Raw genomic sequence first — 26497 nt, 5'->3', positions numbered from 1 at the left:
CAAGTTACTATGCTACACTAGGTCTCATTTCTCACTGAGGATTTGCCCATGCCACACAAGATCCACAAGGACAAAGAGTCCAGCCTACTCTCATTCTTGATTCCTTCCAGGCATAGCATTAGAATTCATCCTTAATCAATCACGTAGCATGCCAATATTTTTCTGCTGGGTGAATGCTTCTTCTGACACAGCCTGATGCTGCAAATTCATTGAGACACAACCTTTCGTGTTTACTTCTGGTCTGACCAACTGTCATTGGGTTTTTGTTCATTTGATGTCAATTCAACGAGGATGACTGGAACCAGGACAATCATATCTCAGTGGTTGCAATATGTATTTTTGTTTTGCTTGTTAACTCAGATTACCGAGTTAATCCAGTTGAAATCAGTTCAGAAAACTGTAATGTAGCCTGAACTAAATTAGAAGCTGAGAGGAATCAGCATTAATGAGAAGTTAGTGGCATGCTCATATTTGTTTTATACCATACTCTGCAACCATGAACTCTATTTGTAGTCCTTTTGCACTCGAATTTCCTCATCTGAAAACTAAGGCTAACATATTCTTTTAAAAAAAATATTTAAATTCAACTTAGTTAACATATAGTATATTATTAGTTTCAGGGGTAGAATTTAGTGATTCATCAGTCGCATATAACACGCAATGCTCATATGTCAAGTGCCCTCCTTAATTCCCATCACCCAATTACCCCATCGGCCACCCACCTCCCCTCCAGCAACCCTCAGTTTGTTTCCTATAGTTAAGAGTCTCTTAGGGTTTGCCTCTGTCTCTGTTTTTATCTTATTTTATTTTTCTTTCCCTCCCCCTATGTTGTTCTGTTTTGCTTCTTAAATTCCACATATGAGGGCGCCTGGGTGGCTCAGTTGGTTGAGCGACTGCCTTCGGCTCAGGTCATGATCCCAGGGTCCTGGGATCGAGTCCCACATCGGGCTCCCAGCTCAGCAGGAAGCCTGCTTCCCCCTCTCTCACTCCCCCTGCTTGTGTTTCTGCTCTCGCTGTCTCTGTCTCTGTCAAATAAATAAATAAAATCTTTAAAAAAAAAAATTCCACATATGAGTGAAATTATATGGTATTTGTCTTTCTCTGACCTGTTTTGCTCTGATTAATGCCCTCTAGTTCCATCCATGTCATTGCAAATGGCAAGGTTTCATTCTTTTTGAATATATACATATTCAATATATATATATATACATCTTCTTAATCCATTCATCTGTTGATGGACATCTGGGCTCTTTCTATATTTTGGTTATTGTGGACACTACTACTATAAACATTGGGGTGCATGTGCTCCTTCGAATCACTATTTTTGTATCCTTTGGATAAATACTAGAAGCGCAATTGCTGGGTTGTAGGGTAGTTCTATTTTTAACTTTTTTGAGGAATCTCAATACTGTTTTCCAGAGTGGCTTTACCAGCTTGCATTCTCATTAACAGTATAAGAGGGTTCCCCTTTTTCTGCACCCTCACCAACATCTGTTGTTTCCTGAGTTGTTCATTTTAGTCATTCTAACTGGTATGAGGTGGTATCTCATTGTGGTTTTGATTTGTATTTCCCTGATGACAAGTGATGTTGAGCATTTTTTCATGTGTCTGAAGGCTAACATCCTTAAAAAACTTTTGCCATTAAAGGAATAGGAACTGGAATAATTTAGATAAACACACTATGAATTGTTTATAAGAAATGAGTTATTATCTGCTTACTCATGATTTTTCCCATTACATTTGAAAGAAACCTGGCAAGTTGCATGCCCTATTAAATATATAGTAGAGTTTCAAACAGACAAATGCAACAACAAATTCCCAAATAAGAACACAGATGGTTTTGTTGATTTAACATTGTTTAGTGTAACAAGTATACATAAAATAATCTTCTTTCCTATCTCTTTTTATTGCACTGGAGTTACATCATCAATGAATTGTAGATATTAGAAAGACACCAATAGTCACAGAAAAATATTTTTCACCAGATGCATAATCATATGTGTCCAGTCATGATAACAAATTTCCTATCGTAACTGTATGATCAACATTGTGTATAGTATTTCCTTAAAAGCCAAAAGTCACCCAATTTTTATTTACACAAAGATATCCAATGGTCAGTATCTTTTCTATATCAGTAGCAATATAGATTTGTCAACTCATAAGGAATCCATAAATTTTTAATGGGGCATAGAATGAAGGAAATAGGAAAGATAATTTGGATGTCAATGATCCAGATAATTATGATTCACACAATTAAAATTAAAGAACTAATTAGAACATTTCAAGCTTAAAAAACCATCTAGATATATCTGATGTATATGCTCTCCCTCCAACTTCCCACTATGAAAACTAAGATGAAGGATAAAAACTCACAAGATCCTTGAAAACTCAGCCTCTTGATCATTCAACTGACACTATCTTAAGGGAATTTTGACTTTTTTGCAAGACCAATAGAACAAGATTTAAATATTCAGCCAGAAGCTTCTCTAACTTATACCATTAAAAATTGAATAAGCTTATTTATCTTTAGGTAAAAAGAGAGACCCTTTGCTCCTGCAGCATTCACTCTAAGGTCTGCGTCTATCAAAAAAGGAGATACTTGCGCTGGTACCTTCCATCCTTGAGAGGCAATCTGGGGGTAGAGCAAAGGCAGGATAACACTGGGTGGGGGTCCATAAAGGTTACTGTGTGTGTGTTTGTGTGTGTCTGTGTGTGTGCACATGCATACACACACATTTCATCTGTTCAAAATGTCAGAATTATTCATCTGGGATAGCAAAAAATTTCATTTTATACCAGAAAAATAACTTTAGATGAATCTGTGGTAGATACTAAAAATTGAACGAGGAAATGTACATATAAACTATACCTTTTCTCTCTCTCAATAACCAAGATAAGATTTAGCTTAGCAGACAACCAGGAAGACTTTATGTTGTTCAAAGTAATGCTTTGTATCTGAAAAACTATAGATCTTGATAGATCTCTTCCCTTCTGATGATAAATAACCAACCAAGATATGAATTAAAAAATACTACTACAGAACAAGGGAAGGAAACCACCTGATGACTCAAAGAAAGTATACTTCAGATAATTATGATCTACAGGAATTGTCTTAATAGACAATTTAAAAACCCTACTAACAATGAAAAAAAAAATTGCCCAGAGAAGTAAAATTCGTATTTCTACTCTCAAGTATACTACCCCAGAATAAATTAAATAGTATTTCCAGAATTTTGAAGAAAATTTTTGTTTAGCCAAGAATTAATATCCAGAATTGTCAGTCACATATAAATGCAAAGGAAACCTGTTTAGAAAACACAGGAACTCCACAGTTATACAGTCTTTGTGCTCTTCTTGAAGAAGCAACTTCAAGAAATTACTTTATCTATCCTAAACAACAGTGAAAATAAATAATTAAACAATGAGGAACTAAAGTTTGAATACTAAGCAATATAACCAGTGAAACACTGAGTCATGTCTAAAAGAAAATATTATAAAATTGATCAACAAACTAGCTATGCATGTCAAAACATTTTATAAAAAGATTTATTGATTGATGATTCAACATAATATTCCTTGGGCGCCTGGGTGGCTCAGTCGTTAAGCGTCTGCCTTCAGCTCAGGTCATGGTCCCAGGGTCCTGGGATCGAGGCCCGCATTGGGCTCCCTGCTCAGCAGGAAGCCTGCTTCTCCCTCTCCCACTCCCCCTGCTTGTGTTCCCTCTCTCGCTGTGTCTCTCTGTCAAATAAATAAATAAAATCTTTAAAAAAACAAAACAAAACAAAAAAACAAAATAATATTCCTTGTCAGAAATCCTAAATTATAAGGAATGAAATTGAGGAAGATAAAGAGAATAGAAGCCGAAGTCCTCATCTCAAATAGTTAAAATTCAAAATAATAATAGAATTTAAAACTGGAGGTATTATTCCAAATGCTTAAAAAAGAAAATGTAACAAATTGACCATGGACTATATGGTAAAATACAGAAGGGATCATAAACAGTAAAGAAACACACACATATCTATAACAATCCATCAGAAATAACACCAAACATCAAGTAGAAAATGAAGATAAATGATTTAAAAATCATGTTTACAAAGAATATGTAGTCACATGATAAGATGCTTATGCTCCTATTAAAAATAAAGCACAAAGTAAATGATACTGTGGTATGATCCAAAATGTGTAAAACTGCACATAACTAAGAATTCCGTCTCCAAAATAAAATAATTTGGGAATTAAATCCCTATGTACTAATTATGTGAATTATGAAAGCTATTAACCCTCAAGTCTACATCCTGAATATTAAAGTGAAGTAATAATAGTATCTTCCTTATATGATTATTGTAAGGGCTAATGAGAACCATGAAAATTTATCATAAAGTCCCACATCCTACATAAGAATACAATAAATTTTACATATGATTATTATTAGTAGTAGTAAAATATAATAACCTCCAGGGATATATAATTATAAGGAAAAACATGAAAATGTCTTAGTTGTTTATTGCTGAATAGTGGCATAAAGGGTGGATTTTTCACTTAAATTTTTCTGTATATTTCTCAAATGTTACTTTGTATTAAATCATTAGTAAAAATCCCTTATTCACATTGTTTCTTCTTCAGAAGAAATAAAACATTTCAGATAAGTTGAAATCTTATTATACTTATTTCTCCTTCTGCCTTCCCTGAAACAATCATTATAATTGATGAAAAATGCATTTATTTATGTATTATTTAATAATTTGTGATGGTTAATATTATGTGTCAACTTGAATAGGCCTCAGAGTGCCCAGATGTTTGGTCAAATATCATTCAGGGTGTGTCTGTGAGAGTGTTTTAGATGAGATTAACATTGGGATCTGTAGACTAAATTAAGCAGGTGAGTGGCCCTCATCCAATCAATTGAAGGCCTGAATTGAACAAAAAAGCCTACCTTCCTGTACATAAGAGAATTCTCCCTGCCTGACTGCCTTGAACTGAGGCATTGTTTTTTTTCCTGCCTTCAGACTCCCACTGAAACACTGGCTCTTCTTGGGTCTTCAGCCTACCAGTATTCAGACTGGAACTACACCAATGGTACTCCCCAGTTTCCAACTTGCTGACTGCAGATATTGGTAATTGTCAGCTTCCATAACTGCATAAGCCAAGTCCTCATAACAAATCTCTTTCTATATATTTACATTCTATTCTGTTTCTCTGAAGAATCATGAATAACATGCAATTCAAGATCAAGGCATCCCAGAAACATTTCTATAGTACTCAATACATACATAGCATGGGTCCTATTGCTATGGATAAGGGACTTGATGTATATAAAGAGAATAAACTTCAAAAGGGTCACATTGGAGTAACAAGATGCAGTAAATTGAGGAAGGTCAGTAAAAGTTAATAAAGTGCCTTTAATCCAGGTCAATCAATCCAATTAATTCAGTATTTTGATAAAGTCTAGAATTTCCCTAAATCTCTTTATTGCCTCTCTTTTCTCTTCACCAACAAAGATAGATAACTGAGCTTGTCCTAATGGTGAAGGTCTTTAACAATTTTATGAAATATTTTCTTCTGTGGCATATATATATTTTTTATTACTAAACTATTTATATATATAATATATAAAAATAAGATATATAAATATAAACTATATATATAAGCTTATATATAATATATATAAATATATATAAACTACTTTATACATATATATATTTTTTTTATTAGTGAACTATTATGCAACAGTCACAAATGCTCTGGAAAACTTCATCATTATGCAATGTTTTTTATATAGGTTAATTCAGTTAATTATTTGTAACCTAAAGAGGATTATACCTAAGTGATTATCTGAATTTTTCTTTCCAAGTTTGATTTTAATTCCTTTGGTTTCATCTGCTTTTCTTCTTCAAAAAGACATGAATGAATCAATGAATGTAACAAACAAAACTTACATGTGCAAGTTGTCCCGTTTTCATCTAAAAGTTGATTATCAGCACAAGCACATACTCGGCCTCCTGGAATGGCCAAGCACAGGGTACTACAGCCCCCATTATTTACTCGGCACATATTGTCACCTGCAAGAGTAGGGAAGCGAATATGTCAGAGAACTCTGATTCTATTCAAAGTTAGCAAGTTCAGGTTCATATTCTTTCTAGGAGACATAGGTAGGCATAAAAATGTATGCATATATATGCATATGTATATTACATATTCATTAATGTAGTCAGGATACCTACTGAACCCTAAATAAAATTCAGAAACATTTAAAAATATACAATGCGCTGGGAAATAGAAGGAATTTGCACGTTAGTCAGAAGAAATAGAGGTATGTGGGCAAATAAGCACCAGAAGAGAGGAAGGTTACAGGACATGATGATGTCTGTCTAGGATAGGAGAATCAGATCAGAAGAAACAATGTGAAGTATATAATCATTTCCTTCCATTATTCTGAGAAGTAAACTAAATTTGCTATGTTTATGAAAAATAAAAATACACTTGAAAGCTAAGGAAGCTAATAATTCAAGTTTTAGTATCAATTTCCAAAGTCAGAGGATAATGAAGCTTAGTTCAAGTTTTTCCCAATAAGGACTGTAGAGACTTTTTAAGTAGTTTCCAGATATAACCATGTTTATTCCATAATTATACAATAAAAATGTAATACTTCATAGGATACTTAGGTGTTCTGAATATGCTATGCATATTATGTACAGGATTAAATTGTATATCATTATTTTAGTAACATTCAGGTTCTTGAATATTGATTTAATCAAAATATTTTGGGGGGAGGGGCAAGATGGCAGAGGAGTGGAGACCTAAATTTTGTCTGGTCTCAGGAATTCAGCTGGATAGGGATCAAACCATTCTGAACACCTACAAACTCAACAGGAGATCAAAGAAAAGAATAGGAACAACTCTCTGAACAGAAAAGCAACCACTTTCTGGAAGGTAGGACGTGCGGAGAAGTGAATCCGAAGTGATATTCGGGAAGATAGATGGCGGGGGGAGGGGGCTCTCTCAGCCGCTACTGGCAAGTAACAGAGCAATAGAGTGCAAAATCAGAACTTTTAGAAGTCTGCTCTGCTGAGGGACGTCACTCCAGTGGCTAAGCGGGGGGTTGAACTCTCGCTGGGACAGTGTGGTCTCAGGATCCTCGGGGTCACTGAAAGACCGGGGTGCCTAAGTGTGGCAGAGCTCCCAGGTATTGGAGCGGGGAAGCCAGCTGCAGAGATGGAGCCGAGGCGCGGGCTCTCAGCTCAGGGCAGCCATAAACTGTGATGCGTGGCACAGTCGGGCCACTGCTCTTCCAGCAGGGACCCAACAAGCGGCAGATCCAGGGAGACTCCCCTCCCTCCCCCGGGAGGAGCGCGTGGGAGCGCACCGCAGGGATCTGCTGGGTTTGGAGACTTCACACGGGATCATGTGCCAGAGATAGAAATGCTCGGTCACAGGCTGGGTGAGCACGGAGTGTGGGTGGAGACCAGGAGATGGGAGTGATTGACTGCTTTTCTCTGGGGGCGCACTGAGAATCGAGACCCCGAGTTCTCGGCTTCTCCGGGGCAGAGATTGGGAGGCCGCCATTTTCACTCTCGGCCTCCAAAGCCCTACGGAAAGCTTGCAGGGAACAAAAGAGAGCAAACCCGAACAGATTACTTAGCCCGGACCCCACAAGGGTGGGGCAATTCCGCCTCTGGCAAAGACATTTGGGAACCAAGGCAACAAGCCCCTCCCCCAGAAGATCAGCAAGAACAGCCAGCCAAGACCAAGTCTACTGATCAATGAGAACGGCAAAACTCCAGCGCTAGGGGAATACAGCACATAGAATTCATGGCTTTTTCCCCCCTGATTCTTTAGTTTTTCAAAGTTAATTTTTAAAATTTTTTTCTTTTTCTTTTTTTTTTTTGAATTTTTCTTTATCCCTTTTACAACCAACATCTTATCAATCCCTTGTTTAAAAACCTCTCTTATTTTTCACTTTTAGAGTCATATTCTATCCCTTCATAGTAGTTAACCTTATTTTTGGTATCTATATAAGTTGTTCTCTCTTTAAAATTTTGGGATACAGTTTCTTCTAACAGACCAAAATATACCCTAAATCTCTAGTGTATGGCTTTGTTCTAGTCTCCTGCCTGATCACATTCTCTCCTTTTTTTTTTTTTTTTTTGGTTTATTTTTAAATTCTCTTCTTTCTTTTTTCAACCAACTTCTCAATATCTTTCATAAAATCTTTTAAAATTTTCATCTTTACAGTCATATTCCATCCCTTCGTCGTATTTACCCTTATTTTTGTACATATGTAAGTTTTTCTTTCTTTAAAATTTTGAGTGGCAGTTTCTTCTAACAGACCAAAATATGCCCAAAATCTAGTGTGTGGCACTGATCTATTCACCAGCCTGATCATATTTGATCATATTCTTTTTTTTTTTTTCTTTTTTCTTTCTTTCCCTTTTCCCCCTGGTTTTGGGTCTCCTCTGATTTGTTTAGTGTATATTTTTCTGGGGTCATTGTTACCTGGATAACATTTTGTTCTCTCATTCATCTATTCTCCTCTGGACAAAATGACAAGATGGGAAAACTCACCTCAAAAAAAAAAATAAAAAGAACAAGAGGCAGTACCAACTGCCAGGGACCTAATCAAGAAGGACATTAGTAAGATGTCAGAACTAGAGTTCAGAATGATGATTATAAAGATACTAGTTGGGCTTGAAAAAAGCATGGAAGATACTAGAGAATCCCTTTCTGGAGAAATAAAAGAACTAAAATCTAACCAAGTCGAAATAAAAAAGGCTATTAATGAGGTACAATAAAAAATGGAGGATCTAACTGCTAGGATAAATGAGACAAAAGAGAGAATTAGTGATATAGAAGACCAGATGATGGAGAATAAAGAAGCTGGGAAAAATGAGATAAACAACTACTGGATCATGAGGGCAGAATTTGAGAAGTAAGTAATACCATAAGATGAAACAATATTAGAATAATTGAGATCCCAGAAAAAGAAGAAAGACGGAGAGGAGCAGAAGGTATATTGGAGCAAATTATAGCAGAGAACTTCCCTAATTTGGGCATCAAAATCCAGGAGGCACAGAGATCCCCCCAAAATCAATAAAAATGGGTCAACACCCCGACATCTAATAGTAAAACTTACAAGTTTCAGAGATAAAGAGAAAATCCTGAGAGCAGCTCAGGACAAGAGGTCAGTAACCTACAATGGTAGAAACATTAGATTGGCAGCAAACCTATCAACAGAGACCTGGCAGGCCAGAAAGGACTGGCAGGATATATTCAGAGCACTGAACCAGAAAAATATGCAGCCAAGAATACTATATCCAGCTAGGCTGTCATTGAAAATAGAAGGAGAGATAAAAAGCTTCCATCACAAACAAAAACTAAAAGAATTTGAAAACACCAAACCAGCCCTACAGGAAATCTTGAAAGGGGTCCTCTAAGCAAAGAGAGAGCCTAAAAGCAACATAGACCAGAAAGGAACACAGACAATATACAGTAACAGTCACCTTACAGGCAATACAATGGCATTAAATTCATCTTTCAATAGTTACCCTGAATGTGAATGGGCTAAATGCACCACAGGCTATCAGATTGGATTAAAGACACAGGCTATCAGATTGGATTAAAAAAAAATACAAGACCCATCGATATGCTGTCTGCCAGAGACTCATTCTAGACCCAAAGATGCCTCCAGATTGAAAGTGAGGGGGTGGAAAGCCATTTACAATGCTAATGGATGTCAAAAGAAAGCTGGGGTGGCAATCCTTAGATCAGACAAATTAGATTTTAAACGAAAGACTATAATAAGAGATGAGGAAGGACACTATATCATACTTAAAAGGTCTAGTCAATAGGAAGATATAACAATTGTAAATATCTATGCCCCTAACATGGGAGCAGCCAATTACATAAGCCAATTAATAACAAAAGCAAAGAAACACATCGACAACAATGCAATAATAGTGGGGGGCTTTAACACCCCCCTCACTGAAATGGACAGATCATCTAAGCAAAAGATCAACAAGGAAATAAAGCCTTTAAATGACACACTGGATCAAAAGGACTTCACAGATATATTCAGAACATTCTATCCCAAAGCAACGATATACACATTCTTCTCTAGTGTCCATGGAACATTCCCCACAGTAGATCACATCCTAGGTCACAAATCAGGTCTTAACCAGTTACAAAAGATTGGGATCATTCCCTGCAAATTATTGGACCACAGGGCTTTGAAACTACAACTCAATCACAAGAGGAAAGTCGGAAAGAACTCAAATGGAGGCTAAAGAGCATCCTACTAAAAAATGAGTGGGTCAACCAGAAAATTAAAGAAGAATTTAAAAAATTCATGGAAACCAATGAAAATGAAAACACAATTGTTCAAAATCTTTGGGATGCAGCAAAAGCAGTCCTAAAAGGAAAGTATATAGCAATACAAGCCTTTCTCAAGAAACAAAAAAGGTCTCAAATATACAACCTAACCCTACACCTAAAGGAGCTGGAGAAAGAACAGCAAATAAAGCCTAAACCCAGCAGAAGAGAAATAATAAAGATCAGAGCAGAAATCAATGAAATAGAAACCAAAAGAACAGTAGAACAGATCAACAAAACTAGGAGCTGGTTCTTTGTAAGAATTAATAAGATTGATAAACCCCTGGCCAAACTTATCAAAAAGAAAAGAGAAATGACCCAAATAAATAAAATCATGAATGAAAGAGGAGAGATCACAACCAACACCAAAGAAATACAAACAATTATAAGAACATATTATGAGCAACTCTATGCCAGCAAATTAGATAATCTGGAAGAAATGGATGCATTCCTAGAGATGTGTCAACTACCAAAACTGAACCAGGAAGAAATAAAAATCTTGAACAGATCCATAACCACTAAGGAAATTGAAAGAGTAAGCAAAAATCTCCCAACAAACAAGAGCCCAGGGCCAGATGGCCTCCCAGGGCAATTCTACCAAACATTTAAAGAAGAATTAATATCTACTCTTCTGAAACTGTTCCAAAAAATAGAAATGAAGGAAAACTTCCAAACTCATTTTATGAGGCCACCATTACCTTGATCCCAAAACCAGACAAAGACCCCATCAAAAAAGAGAATTATAGACCAATATCCCTGATGAACATGGATACAAAAATTCTCACCAAAATACTAGTCAATAGGATCCAATAGTACATTAAAAGGATTATTCACCATGACCAAGTGGGATTTATCCCTGGGCTGCAAGGTTGGTTCAACATCTGCAAATCAATCAATGTGATGCAATACATTAATAAAAGAAAGAGCAAGAATCATATGATCCTCTCAATAGATGCAGAAAAAGCATTTGACAAAGTACAGCATCATTTCTTGATTAAAACTCTTCAGAGTGTAGGGATAGAGGGTACATACCTCAATATCATAAAAGCTATCTATGAAAAACCCACAGCAAATATCATTCTCAATGGGGAAAAACTGAGAGCTTTCCCCTAAGGTCAGGAACGCGGCAGGGATGTCCACTATCACCACTGCTATTCAGCATAGTATTAGAAGTCCTAGCCACAGCAATCAGACAACAAAAAGAAATAAAAGGCATCCGAATCGGCAAAGAAGTCAAACTCTCACTCTTTGAGATGATATGATACTTTATGTGGAAAACCCAAAGACTCCACCCCAAAACTGCTAGAACTCATACTCGAATTCAGTAAAGTGGCAGGATAGAAAATCAATGCACAGAAATCAGTGGCATTTCTATACAACAACAACAAGACAGAAGAGAAATTAAGAAGTTGATCCCTTTTACAATTGCATCCAAAACCATAAGATACCTAGGGATAAATCTAAGCAAAGAGGCAAAGAATCTGTACTCAGAAAACTATAGAATACTCATTAAAGAAATTGAGGAAGACACAAAGAAATGGAAAAACTTTCCATGCTCATGGATTGGAAGAACAAATATAGTGAAGATGTCAAAGCTACCTAGAGCAATCCACACATTCAGTGCAATCCCTATCAAAATACCATCCACTTTTTTCAAAGAAATGGAACAAATAATCCTAAAATTTGTATGGAACCAGAAAAGACCCCGAATAGCCAGAGGAATGTTGAAAAAGAAAAGCAAAGCTGGCGGCATCACGTTGCCCGATTTCAAGCTCTATTACAAAGCTGTCATCATCAAGACAGTATGGTACTGGCACAAAAACAGACACATAGATCAATGGAACAGAACAGAGAGCCCAGAAATGGACCCTCAACTCTATGGTCAACTCATCTTCGACAAAGCAGGAAAGAAACACAGTCTCTTCAACAAATGGTGTTGGGAAAATTGGACAGCCACATGCAGAAGAATGAAACTGGACCATTTCCTTACACCATACACAAAAATAGACTCAAAATGGTTGAAAGACCTAAATATGAGACAGGAGTCCATCAAAATCCTAAAGGAGAACACAGGCAGCAACCTCTTCGACCTCAGCCGCAGCAACTTTTCCTAGAAACATCACCAAAGGCAAGGGAAGCAAGGGCAAAAATGAACTATTGGGCCTTCATCAAGATAAAAAGCTTTTGCACGGCAAAAGAAACACACACACACACATTCTATTAGGAGCCTAATTAGTCTTTTGGGCTACTTTTTGATGGTGGTTATTTCCAAAATGGAAAATTTGGATAGAAAGACAAATTTTGTGAGATGGCCCTATCCTAAAAAGTAGACTACACAATAATGTGGTTAATAAACAAGTCACATACAAAACCTCAATGAGATAGCACCTCACACCAGTCAGAATGGCTAAAATTAACAAGTCAGGAAACGACAGATGTTGGCGGGGATGCGGAGAAAGGGGAACCCTCCTACACTGTTGGTGGGAATGCAAGCTGGTGCAGCCACTCTGGAAAACTGTATGGAGGTTCCTCAAAAAGTTGAAAATAGAGCTACCATATGATCCAGCAATTGCACTACTGGGTATTTACCCCAAAGATACAAAAGTAGGGATCCGAAGGGGTACGTGCACCCCAATGTTTATAGCAGCAATGTCCACAATGGCCAAACTGTGGAAAGAGCCAAGATGTCCATCAGCAGATGAATGGATAAAGGAGAAGTGGTATATATATACAATGGAATATTATGCAGCCATCAAAAGGAATGAGATCTTGCCATTTGCAACGACGTGGATGGAACTGGAGGGTATTATGTTGAGTGAAATAAGTCAAACAGAGAAAGACATGTATCATATGATCTCACTGATATGAGGAATTCTTAATCGCAGGAAACAAACTGAGTGTTGTTGGAGTGGGGGTTGGGGTGGGAGGGATCGGGTGACTGGGTGATAGACACTGGGGAGGGTATGTGCTCTGGTAAGCGCTGTGAATTGTGCAAGACTGTTGAATCTCAGATCTGTACCTCTGAAACAAATAATGCAATATATGCTAAGAAAAAAAAAAAGAAGAAGAAGAAGGTAGCAGGAGGGGAAGAATGAAGCGGGGGAAATCAGAGGGGTGGACGAACCATGAGAGACGATGAACTCTGAAAAACAAACTGAGGGTTATAGAGGGGAGGGGGGTGGGAGGATGGGTTGGCCTGGTGGTGGGTATTGAGGAGGGCACGTTCTGCATGGAGCACTGGGTGTTATGCACAAACAATGAATCATGGAACACTTCATCTAGAACTAATGATGTAATGTATGGGGATTAACATAAGAATAAAAAAAAAGAAAAAAAATAAACAAGTCACATACTAAATAAAAATTACTGTGTCTGTTTTACTAATGCTTTGTAATATAAGATCTCCTAATCCTGGGTTCTATAAGGTAGTCAAGAACTTTATTTTTTTTTAAAGTTTTGAATAAAAATTTATCAATGACAAAACTACAATGACTACAGAAAAGACATATCTTTTCGTTCTATCTAAAAGTATAGTAGCTTTATATATATATATTTTTTAAATTGGCCACATAAATTCATCACATAAAAACACTTTAAGGTCTGACAAACCTGAATTTGAAACCCAGTTTATCTCTGGCTCATTGTTTCCTGAGGTCAAATGGCTACATTTGCCTGATCTTTGGGTTTTTCATATGCATAGCAGAAATTGATAGTATCTACCTTAAATATCTTTTATGAGATTCAAATAAGAATATTTAGCCCATTTCCTGGTAGTTAGAATCACAGTTAATTATTAGTTAATAAATTTCATATATTTGGCATAGAAGCTAATCTATTATTTTTAATTCTATATAGGAAACTATTCATTAACCCTTTTTAGATATTGCACTTAGTTTTGATTATCTCATTCTCTAAAACGTGGGGGGGGGGGGAAGTGTGCTTTTGAACCTAGAGAATAAACAGGTAAAAGTATGTTAGTTTTATACAATTGCTGTGCTTTATCTGAGAAATTTCGGGAGAGGATTTTAACAATTCTTTTAGATGTCTAATGTAAATGAAAAAAAAAGGAGAGTTTATCAATTAAATTGGAAGAAACAACAATAGCATATGAGAAAAAAATGCTTTGGCATTACTTAGGAATTCATTCCTAAGGGTACTTTTCTGTTTAATATGGTTATATATCTACCTTCCTGAAATTAGCTGCTATATTAACAAATAATTTGATGAGAGACTTTTCTGATCTGGAGATGTCAAATTAGCTGACTAATTTTCTGACACCAAGTCTAAAAGAATTTAGATGTTACATTAATATGAATATAAATTTTATATTAATAGCATTCCTAGATATTTCTCATGGTATTCCTATTGGGTGGGATGTGTGTGTGTATGTGTGTGTGTATGTGTGTGATATAATCTAGCATCTATGTATATATGTGTGTGTGTATATATATATACACATATATATATAACACACATATTCTCTCTATATATATATTCACAGATACATGTATAAATACTACATATAAGTTTAAATAAGGTATATAGTCATATACATAGTCTCTCCGAGAATGAAAATACAAGACTATATAAGACTAGTTTATCCCATTCCATGAAGAAATAGTGCTCTGTACCTATGTAGGAAGATGGTTTTCTATTCAATTGCAACTATTTTATTCTTAGAAAAACAGTCTAACAAGACAGTATGTAACCAAAGTTTGAGTGCCACTGATTATGTATTTCTAAATATTTATTAATATCTGATGTTCACAAGATGCAAAGAGAAATATTCACTTTCTCATGAGAGAAAATTATAATATGGTAAGATAACATGTCTGCATTTGAACATCCGAGTGCATTTTGCTTTATAATCTATCTATTCTGATTAATTTAGTAAAAATATGAAAAATTTAAATCTTAAGTAGGTTATCCAGTTCAATGTCTTTTGACTAAATGAAAAATATTTTGGCCAGACATCCTCTCCATACTCTATTACCTATTCAAAAGATCCACTTAAGTACTACTCATTCCTTAGCTACAAGAAGACTGGGTAGAAAACTCAAACTGATTATTTCACCTAAGTTTATGAAAACTAATCAATCAGTTTACCCAAACACATTATTTCAGTAAGACAACATAATGGTTTCTATAATAAAGGTTGTATAGTTTAGTAATAAGGGCTAAGCTTTCATTTTAATGTGACTTTAATTAAAAATTTTTAAAAAGCACTTTAAAAAAGCACTGTCCATCCAAGAGATAGCATTGAACAATTATATGTCAATGGAACTGTCTAGAACACCAGGCATATTTCCTCATGAAATATAGGAGTACGTTCCACACAGTCCTATCAGAGACATGTGCTCAACTGTATATGATTGTGATACATTGTTCCTTTCAATATTTATTTAACATTTTTATATGGAAGGAGACTAACAAAATGCGTCCTTATAGAGAAATGAAAAAGGAAAATAATATAAAATGTGTGGGAGGTACATGTAATCACAATTAAATAGTGATTTAATCCTTACAGGAATTTTATGAAGAAAGCATTTATCTTTTTTTTTAATTTTATTATGTTATGTTAGTCACCATACAATACATCATTAGTTTTTGATGTAGTGATCCACGATCCATTGTTTTCGTATAACACCCAGTGCTCCATGCAGTACATGCCCTCCTTAATACCCATCACTGGGCTAACCAATCCCCCCGCCCCCCTCCCCTCTAAAACCCTGATTGTTTCTCAGGTCCATAGTCTCTCATGGTTCATCTCTCCCTCCAATCCCCCCCACCCATTTTTCCCTTCCTTCTCCTAATGTCCTCCATGTTATTCCTTATGTCCCACAAATAAGTGAAACCATATGATAATTGACTTTCTCTGCTTGACTTATTTCACTTAGCATAATTTCCAGTCCCATCCATGTTGATGTAGAAGTTGGGTATTCATCTTTTCTGATGGCTGAGTAATATTCCATTGTATATATGGACCACATCTTCTTTATCCATTTATCCGTTGAAGGGCATCTCAGCTCTTTCCACAGTTCGGCTATTGCGAACTATTGCTGCTATGAACATTGGGGTGCATATGGCCCTTCTTTTCACTACATCTGTGTCTTTGGGGTAAATACCCAGTAGTGCAATTGCTGGGTCATAGGGTAGCTCTATTTTTAAATTTTTGAGGAACCTCCACACTGTTTTCCAAAGTGGCTGTACCAACTTGCTTTCCCACCAACAGTGTAAGAGGGTTCCCCTTTCTCCACAACCTCTCCAACATTTGTTGTTTCTTTCCCTGTCCATTTTTGCCATTCTAACTGGTGTAAGGTGGTATCTCAGCATGGTTTTGATTTGGATTTCCCTGATGGCTAATGATGATGAACATTTTTTCATGTGCCTGTTAGCCATTTGTATGTCTTCTTCAGAGAAGTGTCTGTTCATCTCTTCTGCCCACCTTTTGACTTGTTTGTTTTTTGGGTGTTGAGTTTGAGAAGTTCTTTGTAGATTTTGGATACCAGCCCTTTATCTGTAGTGTCATTTGCAAATATCTTCTCCCATTCTGTGGGTTGCCTCTTTGTTTTGTTGACTGTTTCCTTTGCTGTGCAGAAGCTTTTTATCTTGATGAACTCCCAAAAGGTCATTTTTGCTTTTGTTTCACTAGCTTTTGGAGATGTATCCTGAAAGAAGTTGCTGTGCTGATGTCAAAGAGGTTACTGCCTATGTTCTCCTCTAGGATTTTAATGGATTCCTGTCTCACATTGAGCTCTTTCATCCACTTTGAGTTTATCTTTGTGAATGGTGTTAGAGAATGGTCAAGTTTCATTCTTCTGCATGTGGCTGTCCAATTTTCCCAGCACCATTTATTGAAGAGACTGGCTTTTTTCCATTGCATGTTTTTTCCTGCTTTGTCAAAGGTTATTTGACCATAGAGTTGAGGGTCCATATCTGGGTTCTCTATTCTGTTCCATTGGTCTATATGTCTGTTTTTGTGCCAGTACCATGCTGTCTTGGTGATCACAGCTTTGTAATATAGCTTGAAATCGGGCAATGTGATGTTTTTCTTTTTTTTCTTTGTTTTTCTTTTTCAACATTTCCTTGGCAATTCAGGGTCTTTTCTGATTCCATAAAAATTTTAGGATTGTTTGTTCCAGCACTTTGAAAAATGTCATTGGAATTTTGATCGGGATGGCATTGAAGGTATAGATTGCTCTGGGTAGCATAGACATTTTAACAATGTTTATTCTTCCGATCCATGAGCATGGAATCTTTTTCCATCTTTCTGTGCCTTCTTCAATTTCTTTCATGAGTGTTTTGTAGTTCTTAGAGTATAGATACTTTACCTCTTTGGTTAGGTTTATTCCGAGGTATCTTATGGTTTTTGGTGCTATTGTAAATGGAATTGTTTCTCTCATATCTCTTTCTACAGTTGCGTTGTTAGTGTATAAGAAAGCAACTGATTTCTGTGCATTGATTTTGTATCCTGCCACATTACTGAATTGCTGCATGAGTTCTAGTAATTTGGGGGTGGAGTCTTTTGGGTTTTCCACATAAAGTATCATGCCGTCTGTGAAAAGAGAGAGTTTGACTTCTTCTTTGCCAATTTGAATACCTTTTATTTCTTTTTGTTGCCTGATTGCTGTTGCTAGGACTTCTAGTACTATGTTGAACAACAATGGTGAGAGTGGGCACCCTTGACGTGTTCCTGATCTTAAGGGAAAGGCTCTCAGCTTTTCCCCATTGAGGATGATATTTGCTGTGGGTTTTTTTTTTTTTTTTTTTAAGATTTTATTTATTTGAGAGCGAGAATGAGAGACAGCATGAGAGGGAGGAGGGTCAGAGGGAGAAGCAGACTCCCTGCCGAGCAGGGAGCCCAATGTGGGACTCGATCCTGGGACTCCAGGATCATGACCTGAGCCGAAGGCAGTCGCTTAACCAACTGAGCCACCCAGGCGCCCTTCACTGTGGGTTTTTCATAGATGGATTTTATGAGCTTGAGGAATGTTCCCTCTATCCTTATACTCTGGAGAGTTTTAATCAGGAAAGGATGTTGTACTTTGTCAAATGCTTTTTCTGCATCAATTGAGAGGACCATATAATTCTCCTCTCTCCTCTTATTAATGTGTTCTATCACATTGATTGATTTGCGAATGTTGAACCACCCTTGCATCCCGGGGATAAATCCCACTTGGTCGTGGTGGATGATCCTTTTAATGTATTGTTGGATCCTATTAGCTAGGATTTTGTTGAGGATTTTGGAATCCATATTCATCAGAGATATCAGTCTGAAATTCTCCTTTTTGATGGGGTCTTTGCCTGGTTTGGGGATTAAGGTAATGCTGGCCTCATAGAAGGAGTTTGGAAGTTTTCCTTCTGTTTCTATTTTTTGCAACAGCTTCAGTAGAATAGGAATTATTTCTTCTTTGAATGCTTGCTAGAATTCCCCAGGGAATCCATCAGGCCCTGGACTCTTGTTTTTTTGGGAGGTTTTTGATCACTGCTTCAATCTCGTTGCTGGTTATTGGCCTATTCACGTTGTCAATTTCTTCCTGTTTCAGTCTTGGCAGCTTATAGGTTTCCAGGAAGGCCTCCATTTCATCCAGATTGCTCAGTTTATTGGCATATAGTTGTTGATAATAATTTCTAATAATTGTTTCTATTTCCTTGGTGTTAGTCGTGATCTCTCCCCTTCCATTCATAAATTTATTAATCTGGGTCCTTTCTCTTTTCTTTTGGATAAGTCTGGCCAGTGGTTTATCAATCTTATTAATTCTTTCAAAGAACCAACTTCTAGTTTCATTGATCTGATCTACTGTGCTTCTGGTTTCTAATTCATTGATTTCTGCTCTAATTTTAATTATTTCTCTTCTAATGCATGGCTTAGGCATCGTTTGTTGCTTTTTCTCTAGTTCTTTAAGGTGTAGAATTAGTTGATGAATTCAGGATTTTTCTATTTTTTTGAGTGAGGCTTGGATGCCTATGTATTTCCCCCTTAGGACCGCCTTTGCAGTATCCCATAGGTTTTGGACCGATGTGTTTTTGTTCTCATTGATTTCTATGAATTGTTTAAGTTATTCTTTGATTTCTTGGTTGACCCAAACATTCTTGAGCAGAGTGGTCTTTAGCTTCCAAGGGTTTGAATTTCTGCCAAATTTTTTCTTGTGATTGAGTTCCAGTTTTAGAGCATTGTGGTCTGAGAATATGCAGGGAATAATCTCAGTCTTTTGGTATCGGTTGAGACCTGATTTGTGACCCAGTATATGGTCTATTCTGGAGAAAGTTCCATGTGCGCTCGAGAAGAATGAGTATTCTGTCGTTTTAGGGTGGAATGTTCTGTAAATATCTATGAGGTCCATCTGGTCCAATGTATCATTCAAAGCTCTTGTTTCCTTGTTGATTTTCTGCTTAGATGATCTGTCCATTGCTGAGAGTGGAGTATTGAGGTCTCCTACAATTAACATATTGTTATCAATATGACTCTTTATTTTGGTTAACAGTTGGCTTATATAGATGGCTGCTCCCATGTTGGGGGCATAGATATTTACAATTGTTAGATCTTCTTGTTGGATAGACCCTTTAAGAATGATATAGTGTCCTTCTGTGTCTCTTATTACAGACTTTAGTTTAAAATCTAATTTGTCTGATATAAGGATTGCTACCCCAGCTTTCTTTTGAGGTCCACTGGCATGGAAGATGGATCTCCATCCCTTCACTTTCAGTCTGGATGTATCTTTAGGTTCAAAATGAGTCCCTTGTAGCCAGTATATGGATGGGTCCTCTCTTTTTATGCAATCTGCAACCCTGTGCCGTTTTATGGGAGCGTTTAGGCCATTCACGTTGAGAGTGATTATTGAAAGATATGAATAAATTGTCATCATGTTGCCTGTGAAATCATGGTTTTTATAGATTGTCCCTGCAAATTTCTGTTGTATATCACTCTTGGGGTCTTTCTCCTTTTATAGAACCCCCCTTAATATTTCTTGCAGGGCCGGCTTAGTGGTCACATATTCTTTCAGCTTCTGCCGGTCGTGGAAGCTCTGCATCTCTCCATCCATTCTAAATGAAAGCCTTGCCAGATAAAGTATTCTTGGCTGTATGTTCTTCTCATTTAGTACCCTGGATATGTCTTGCCAGGCCTTTCTGGCTTGCCAGGTCTCTGTGGCTAGGTCTGACGTTATTCTGATGTTCCTCCCTCTGTACGTAAGGAATCTCTTCCCCCGAACTGCCCTTAAGATGGTTTCCTTGGTTCTAAGATTTGCAAGTTTTACTATTACATGCCAGGGTGTTGGCCTGTTTTCCTTGATCTTGGGAGGGGTCTTTTCTGCCTCTAGGACTCAAATGTTTGTTTCATTCCCCAGATTAGGGAAGCTCTCAGCTACGATTTGCTCAAATACATCTTCTAGTCCTCTCTCTCTCTCCACTCCCTCCGGGATTCCAATGATTCTGACATTGGAATGCTTCATGATGTCACTTATTTCTCTGATTCTATTTTCATGGGTTCTGAGTTGTTTTTCCCTGGCCTCCTCTTTTCCCTTTTTATCTATTATACTGTCTTCCAGATAGCTTATTCTCTCTTCTGTCTCAGTTACCCTAGCTGTTAGATTATCTAGATTGGATTGGATCTCATTGATAGCATTTTTAAATTCTGCCAATTCCCCTTTTATTTCTGCCCTTAGAGACTCTATGTTGCCATTAATTGATTTCTCCATTCTAGCCATTATCTTCACAATTGCTAGCCTGAATTCCATCTCCGACATCTTGGTTATATCTGCATCCATTTGTAAATCCGCAGCATAGGTCATAATTTCTGAGTCTTTTCTGTTTTGGGGGCTCCTCCTCCTAGTCATTCTGTTGATGGGTGTTTGAGGGAATGTATAGAGTCCAAATTATTGACCAGAACCCAAGCAAGATGCACCTGTTTTCTAGGGACCTTTGGGTTGCTGGCCTCTTGTTTTCCCAGCCTGTCTTCTGGGGGAGGGGCCTGCCGCACTGTTACTCAGGCAACCCTGTTTGGGCGGAGTTGCCCTGCACCCCTGTGGCGGGGGATGGGCTCAGTGGGAATCAGTCTTTGGGGCTTTTGTTCTCTGGTGCCTTTCCCTGGCGGCTTTCCGCGTCTCTTCCGCCAGTCAGAGCAGAAGAGACCGTTTCCAACCCTCTGCCTCAGAGCAGAGAGACCGCAGTCTGTTCTTTAGTGAGCTCTCCAGGCCACACCGTCTCCGTTTCTGTCCGTGCTGCTATAAACTGCAGGGGCCTGGGTTGTGCGCCCCTCCGCAGCACCCCCAGACCTGCCTCCAGGTCAGGCACGTCTCTGCCCTTTGTGCTTCTAAAACCACCAGCTGCTCCCAGTTCACGCACACGTGACTCCTCTGCTCCGGTTTCGGTCTCGGAGGCTGCAGTTCGCTTGCGCGCGACTCCGGCGCACCGGGTTTCGGTCGGAGCGGCTGCAGTTCGCGTGGGTGCGACCCTGCCACTCTAGGTTTCCACCCCGGGGGCTGCCCTAAAGTCCTTTCCCTGATGCTACTGGTCTGCGAGTCTGTGCCCTGTCTGCAGCGCGGGAGGCTGTCACTCACCGGCGGTGTAGGATCCCCACGGCCAGGCACCGTCCCGGTGCCGTTTATCCTCCGATATCTGCCCGCAGAATCACGGCTCTCCGCTTCGTACCTCCAAACCAACCGCCTGCGATATTGTTTGTAGAGATCCAGATCTTCTTACATCTCAGGCTGGTTTCGTGGGTGCTCAGAGTGGTCTGGTAGATATCCAGCTCAATTCCGGGGACCAGCTGTAATAGGGTTCCCTGCTCCTCCGCCATCTTTCCCCCCTTCCCAAGGAAACACATTCTTGTGTAATCCTCTCCTTTCAAAATTAGCTATATTCAGTCCACGTTGTATGTCACCCACAAGAAATTGGACAGAAATGTTTATCACTCAGAGCTGTTTCTCAGACTGAAGGACGCACCCAGATAGCATCATTGGCACTGGCAATGTGCAGTTCAAGGGCCATTTCTTATCTTTATTAAATCTTTTATAATATGTCTAAAGTTTCAGAAGAAAAAGTGTTGGAACCTGGATTTGAGCCCAAGACCATTTTACAGTAAGTCAGGTATTTCTTATCTCACATGCTGCATTTAATTCATCAACTTTCTAAAACCACTAGAAGTTTGAAGAAAATGAACATTCTGAAAACATCATGGAATTTGGCTAGAAGGAGTTCAGCAATGATATTCAAGATTAACAATTTCTAAAGAGAATGGAAATAGGAAAAGGGATTGTATACTGATTACTGTAATAAAATCCAGTAAACCAATGATTATGAAATTAGAGGGTACAACAATCAGGAAAGGAAAACCCTACAGGAGATGAGAAGAGTTGTTCTTTTTCAGGGTCTTGCCCCCAGTTCGGGGTAGACTCTCCATAATGGTTGGGGAAGGGAGGGGGTAAGGAGCAGGATGGACATGAATGTAATAGAAAATATTAGCATTTTATCTATCTAGACAGTTGTCACTATTCTTCATCACTTGTCCAAAAATACAGCTTATACCACTTCAAATAATTTCACTTTTATTCTTTCTAAAGATTTTATCTTTCATTATCTATTGAAATTTCTCATTCTATATACTTCCATTATTTTATAAAATTGCATTTGTATCCCAATGAGGCAATTTTAATACAGTAGGAAAAAAAAAACAAGCACTTCAATGAGATAGTTTGCTTTTAAGATCTCTGATTTAGCTGAAATATCTTTTAAAAAAATCTCTTACTACTAGATAACTTTCTATTGACAAAATATGCATTGAAAAACTCAGGATATTATTTTTTCATCCTAAATTTATTGAAATGTATGCTCATTAAACTTTCACAAGAATATCTCCATAAATAAAAGGAACAGTGACTATTTAGATTCATAACAAAAGTCGACCACATAATTTACTAAGCTGTTTTCTTTGTTTAATACCTAAATTCTGAGTCATGCAATTTGTAGATGGCCTAATAAATATTAATAACTCATGTAGATAAAATATACAATAACATTACCTGATTTTAATAAGACGTGAATATCATGGTAGATTATTTCCCTCTCATAACATCTAAAATAATTAAACGTTCCTTAAATGGACATGACACTAATCAGATAAATATACTAATACATTTTTTACAATACTCTTTTCATAGTACGACTTATTTTAAAATATTTTCACATAATACTTCTTTCCCATGAAAAGTTTTTCTCACTGCTCACAATACTTAAACTTTAAAACATAAAGTGGATCTTTTTCTTTTTTACTTTAAATAACTGTCTTCTTCAGTCTTCTTTAAATAACATGAAGATAACATGAAAAAGGAAGCATTTGGAGAAATCCTTGAACTTCACTCAAACAGAATGCCCAGTTACTTGCTTAGGCTATTTTCAATAATACATAATAAATGTTTATTGTAACAAAATCTAAGATTTGATTGACTTTGGAGTGACTAGACACCTTTTATCATAAAACTTAAGCGACACTGTCAAAATAAAAACTTTTGTAAATACTGTGAAGTATTAGTGTAGGTAAAACTCAGAAGAAATTTTATATGGTTTTTAATACCTTGTTGCTTTCGTGGATCATAAATCTGAAGCCCAAACAGGGGTGGTCTTTCACGCCTCAGTAATGTCACCTCGTTTGTTATCAAATCTAGTTGAAAAATGGAACCATTCATATAATCAGTCCAGAACACATAATTCCCATGATGCGACAGTCCAAAAGGATGGTTCAACTCTTTCCCACTGTAAACAATCTGTAAAATATAAACACATTGTAAAAAATCAGAACTGACCTTTAAAACATAACTAAATATTTAGAGAAAATGATATTCAAGTAAGTATAACAGATAATGATGTAACTAATATCTTAACTCATTTTCTTTCAGTATATTTGAAAAATGGATTTCACAATGTGAGCATATTTTTCTGCTTTTAGGACATGTTATTTGAAGGAGATATTTGTATTTCATCCATTTAAATCCTCTCCTATATGACATTAATCATATGGTCAAGAAATACAAACATTAAAATGACTTTGCCTGACACTCTTTCCTGCTCTTTTCTTATGATATTCCAGTATCATAACCTGGAATAGAAATTGATCTGAGCAATTAGTGTCATTATGTGTATTGTGATATTGCTTATCCAACAGCCAAGGAATAAAACATGGTCTTACAACTTTGGGAGTGTAAAGGATTCTCCTACTTAATTGGGCCAATGCAAATTGAAGAAATCTAGGAAATGACAGGGAGGGAGGTCAAGTTTTTAATTTTGAACATAGAAACATTTATTAGTACTAAGTAGATAAACAAGACTCACTGGCTAATTTCAGTTCTGGTTTTCTTAGTATATTCTTTACATTCTAGTTGTATTTTGTTTTTGTTTAACTGGAACAAACGTGTGGTAAGTGCTGTTTCACATGGAGGGTGGTAGAAGAGGAATCAGGAATCACACCTCCAATAATAATACCTTTTCACTGTTCACCATTTATAAAATGATATTGTATACAATATGAAAAAGTATTTTGTATTCACTCTATTTAATATCAAAGAATTGAAGAAGTTATCTAAATAACGTGGACTTAGAAATTCAAATTTTGCTCCTTTTATCTGAATTCTTCATGTCACATATTCATATATTGAATAATTAAGATAGTTTTTTACCTTTATTTTCTCACCTACATGAAGGCTAAAATATACTAGCCATTACAATGTTATCTATGTGGTGTACATATCAATATCTTTATTTTATTTATTTATTTTTTTATTTGACAGAGAGAGAGTACAATAACAGGGAATGGCAGGCAGAGGCAGAGGGAGAGGGAGAAGCAGGCTTCCTGCTCAGCAGGGAGCCCGATGTGGGGCTCGATCCCAGGACCCTGGGATCACGACCTGAGCTGAAGGCAGCCGCTTAACCATCTGAGCCACCCAGGTGCCCCATATCAAAAGCCTTAAAGGAATCATACACATTTATTTGGCACCTGTTAAATATGTGACATTAGGTTAAATGCCAATCAATTTTACTATTGGGGGAAAGATATTAAAAGCACGGTTAGAGTCAACCAATGATTGAAGTAATCTTAACTTCCTACTGTACTGTTTATTTCTCAAACAGAATTCATAATGAGTAAGCTTGGCCAACTGTGCAGTCTTTCTTTCCAAAAAGAAGGAGTATAGTATCAATGGAAGCATTTTGATAATTTCTAACATTCCATTTTCTATTACTTAACTAAACAGTTGAAGTCAGTTCATAAAGTTATATGCACTCAGGTTATTATAACATAAAATGTAGAGGTGATGTTTTGTTAACAAGGCCTCTGTTGGCACACAGTCAACTCCATCCTCCATGTTACTCAAGAATTTCAAAATCGTTTTGCAATGATCCTACCCAAAGAGGCAAGAGGAAGTTGATATTTATTCATAGCAATAGGCTTGAAGTCCAGTTCATTTTTGTGTTTCAATTCCACTGTCATGAAGTTCTTTATTTAAATAAATGCACTATAATTACTTTTTCATAACATATAGGTTAAATTTCACCTGCAAATATTAAAGATATTTGAGTAGAGTCGGGTCGCTTGGTCATAGCAAACTCATAAATGATGGAGAAAAACTGCATTTTAAAACAGCTCTGATATCCTGAGAGCTTCTTTTTAAAATCCCACAAATGCTGGCATACCACAGTGAGCTGATCCCGGTCTCCCGGAGGCAAGGGCCAGCTGCACTTCTTAATGCTCAGCCTCCTTTAGCCGCCCCACAGAGACTACTGGCAGCCACCTCAGAGGGGTAAAAATAAACTTGAAAGTATTTCTAACACAACACAACAACACTCTGTGAAGAAGCCTGTGAGTTAAAAAGCAGCAGTATTTGTCTTTTACCTTCCTGTGAGTTCCATTCAAAAACACTTTTTCAATATGATCATAATAGGCGTCACACCAGTATAATGTGTTGGTGCGAAAGTCCAGAGTTAAACCGTTTGGCCACAGCATCTTTGAAGTCACAAAAATCTGCCGATTGAAGCCATCCATCCAGGCCTTCTCGATCCTTCCCACGCTGTCATCTATTTCATCTTCCTCCCAGTCTGTCCAATACATCCAACTAAGACGTTACAAACAAGAGCGCACACG

The 26497-nt window shown here is 37.2% G+C and overlaps 1 protein-coding gene across 1 annotated transcript in view; it reads right to left on the bottom strand.

Annotated features, from left to right (window-relative positions):
- Window positions 1-26497, bottom strand: part of LRP1B (LDL receptor related protein 1B) — a 1834834-nt gene that overhangs the window by 702696 nt on the left and 1105641 nt on the right. Inside the window, exons 13-15 of the mRNA XM_035008121.1 lie at window positions 26249-26468; window positions 23939-24128; window positions 5940-6062 (exon numbers count right to left, since the gene is read on the bottom strand). Coding sequence (XP_034864012.1) covers window positions 5940-6062; window positions 23939-24128; window positions 26249-26468 — 533 coding nt within the window. The remainder of the gene's footprint in view (window positions 1-5939; window positions 6063-23938; window positions 24129-26248; window positions 26469-26497) is intronic.

Source organism: Mirounga leonina, unplaced genomic scaffold, assembly GCF_011800145.1.
Source record: "Mirounga leonina isolate KUSES-001 unplaced genomic scaffold, KU_Mleo_1.0 Mir_151, whole genome shotgun sequence".
Classification (NCBI taxonomy): domain Eukaryota; kingdom Metazoa; phylum Chordata; class Mammalia; order Carnivora; family Phocidae; genus Mirounga; species Mirounga leonina.
This window is presented reverse-complemented; position numbering and strand designations above follow the sequence as displayed.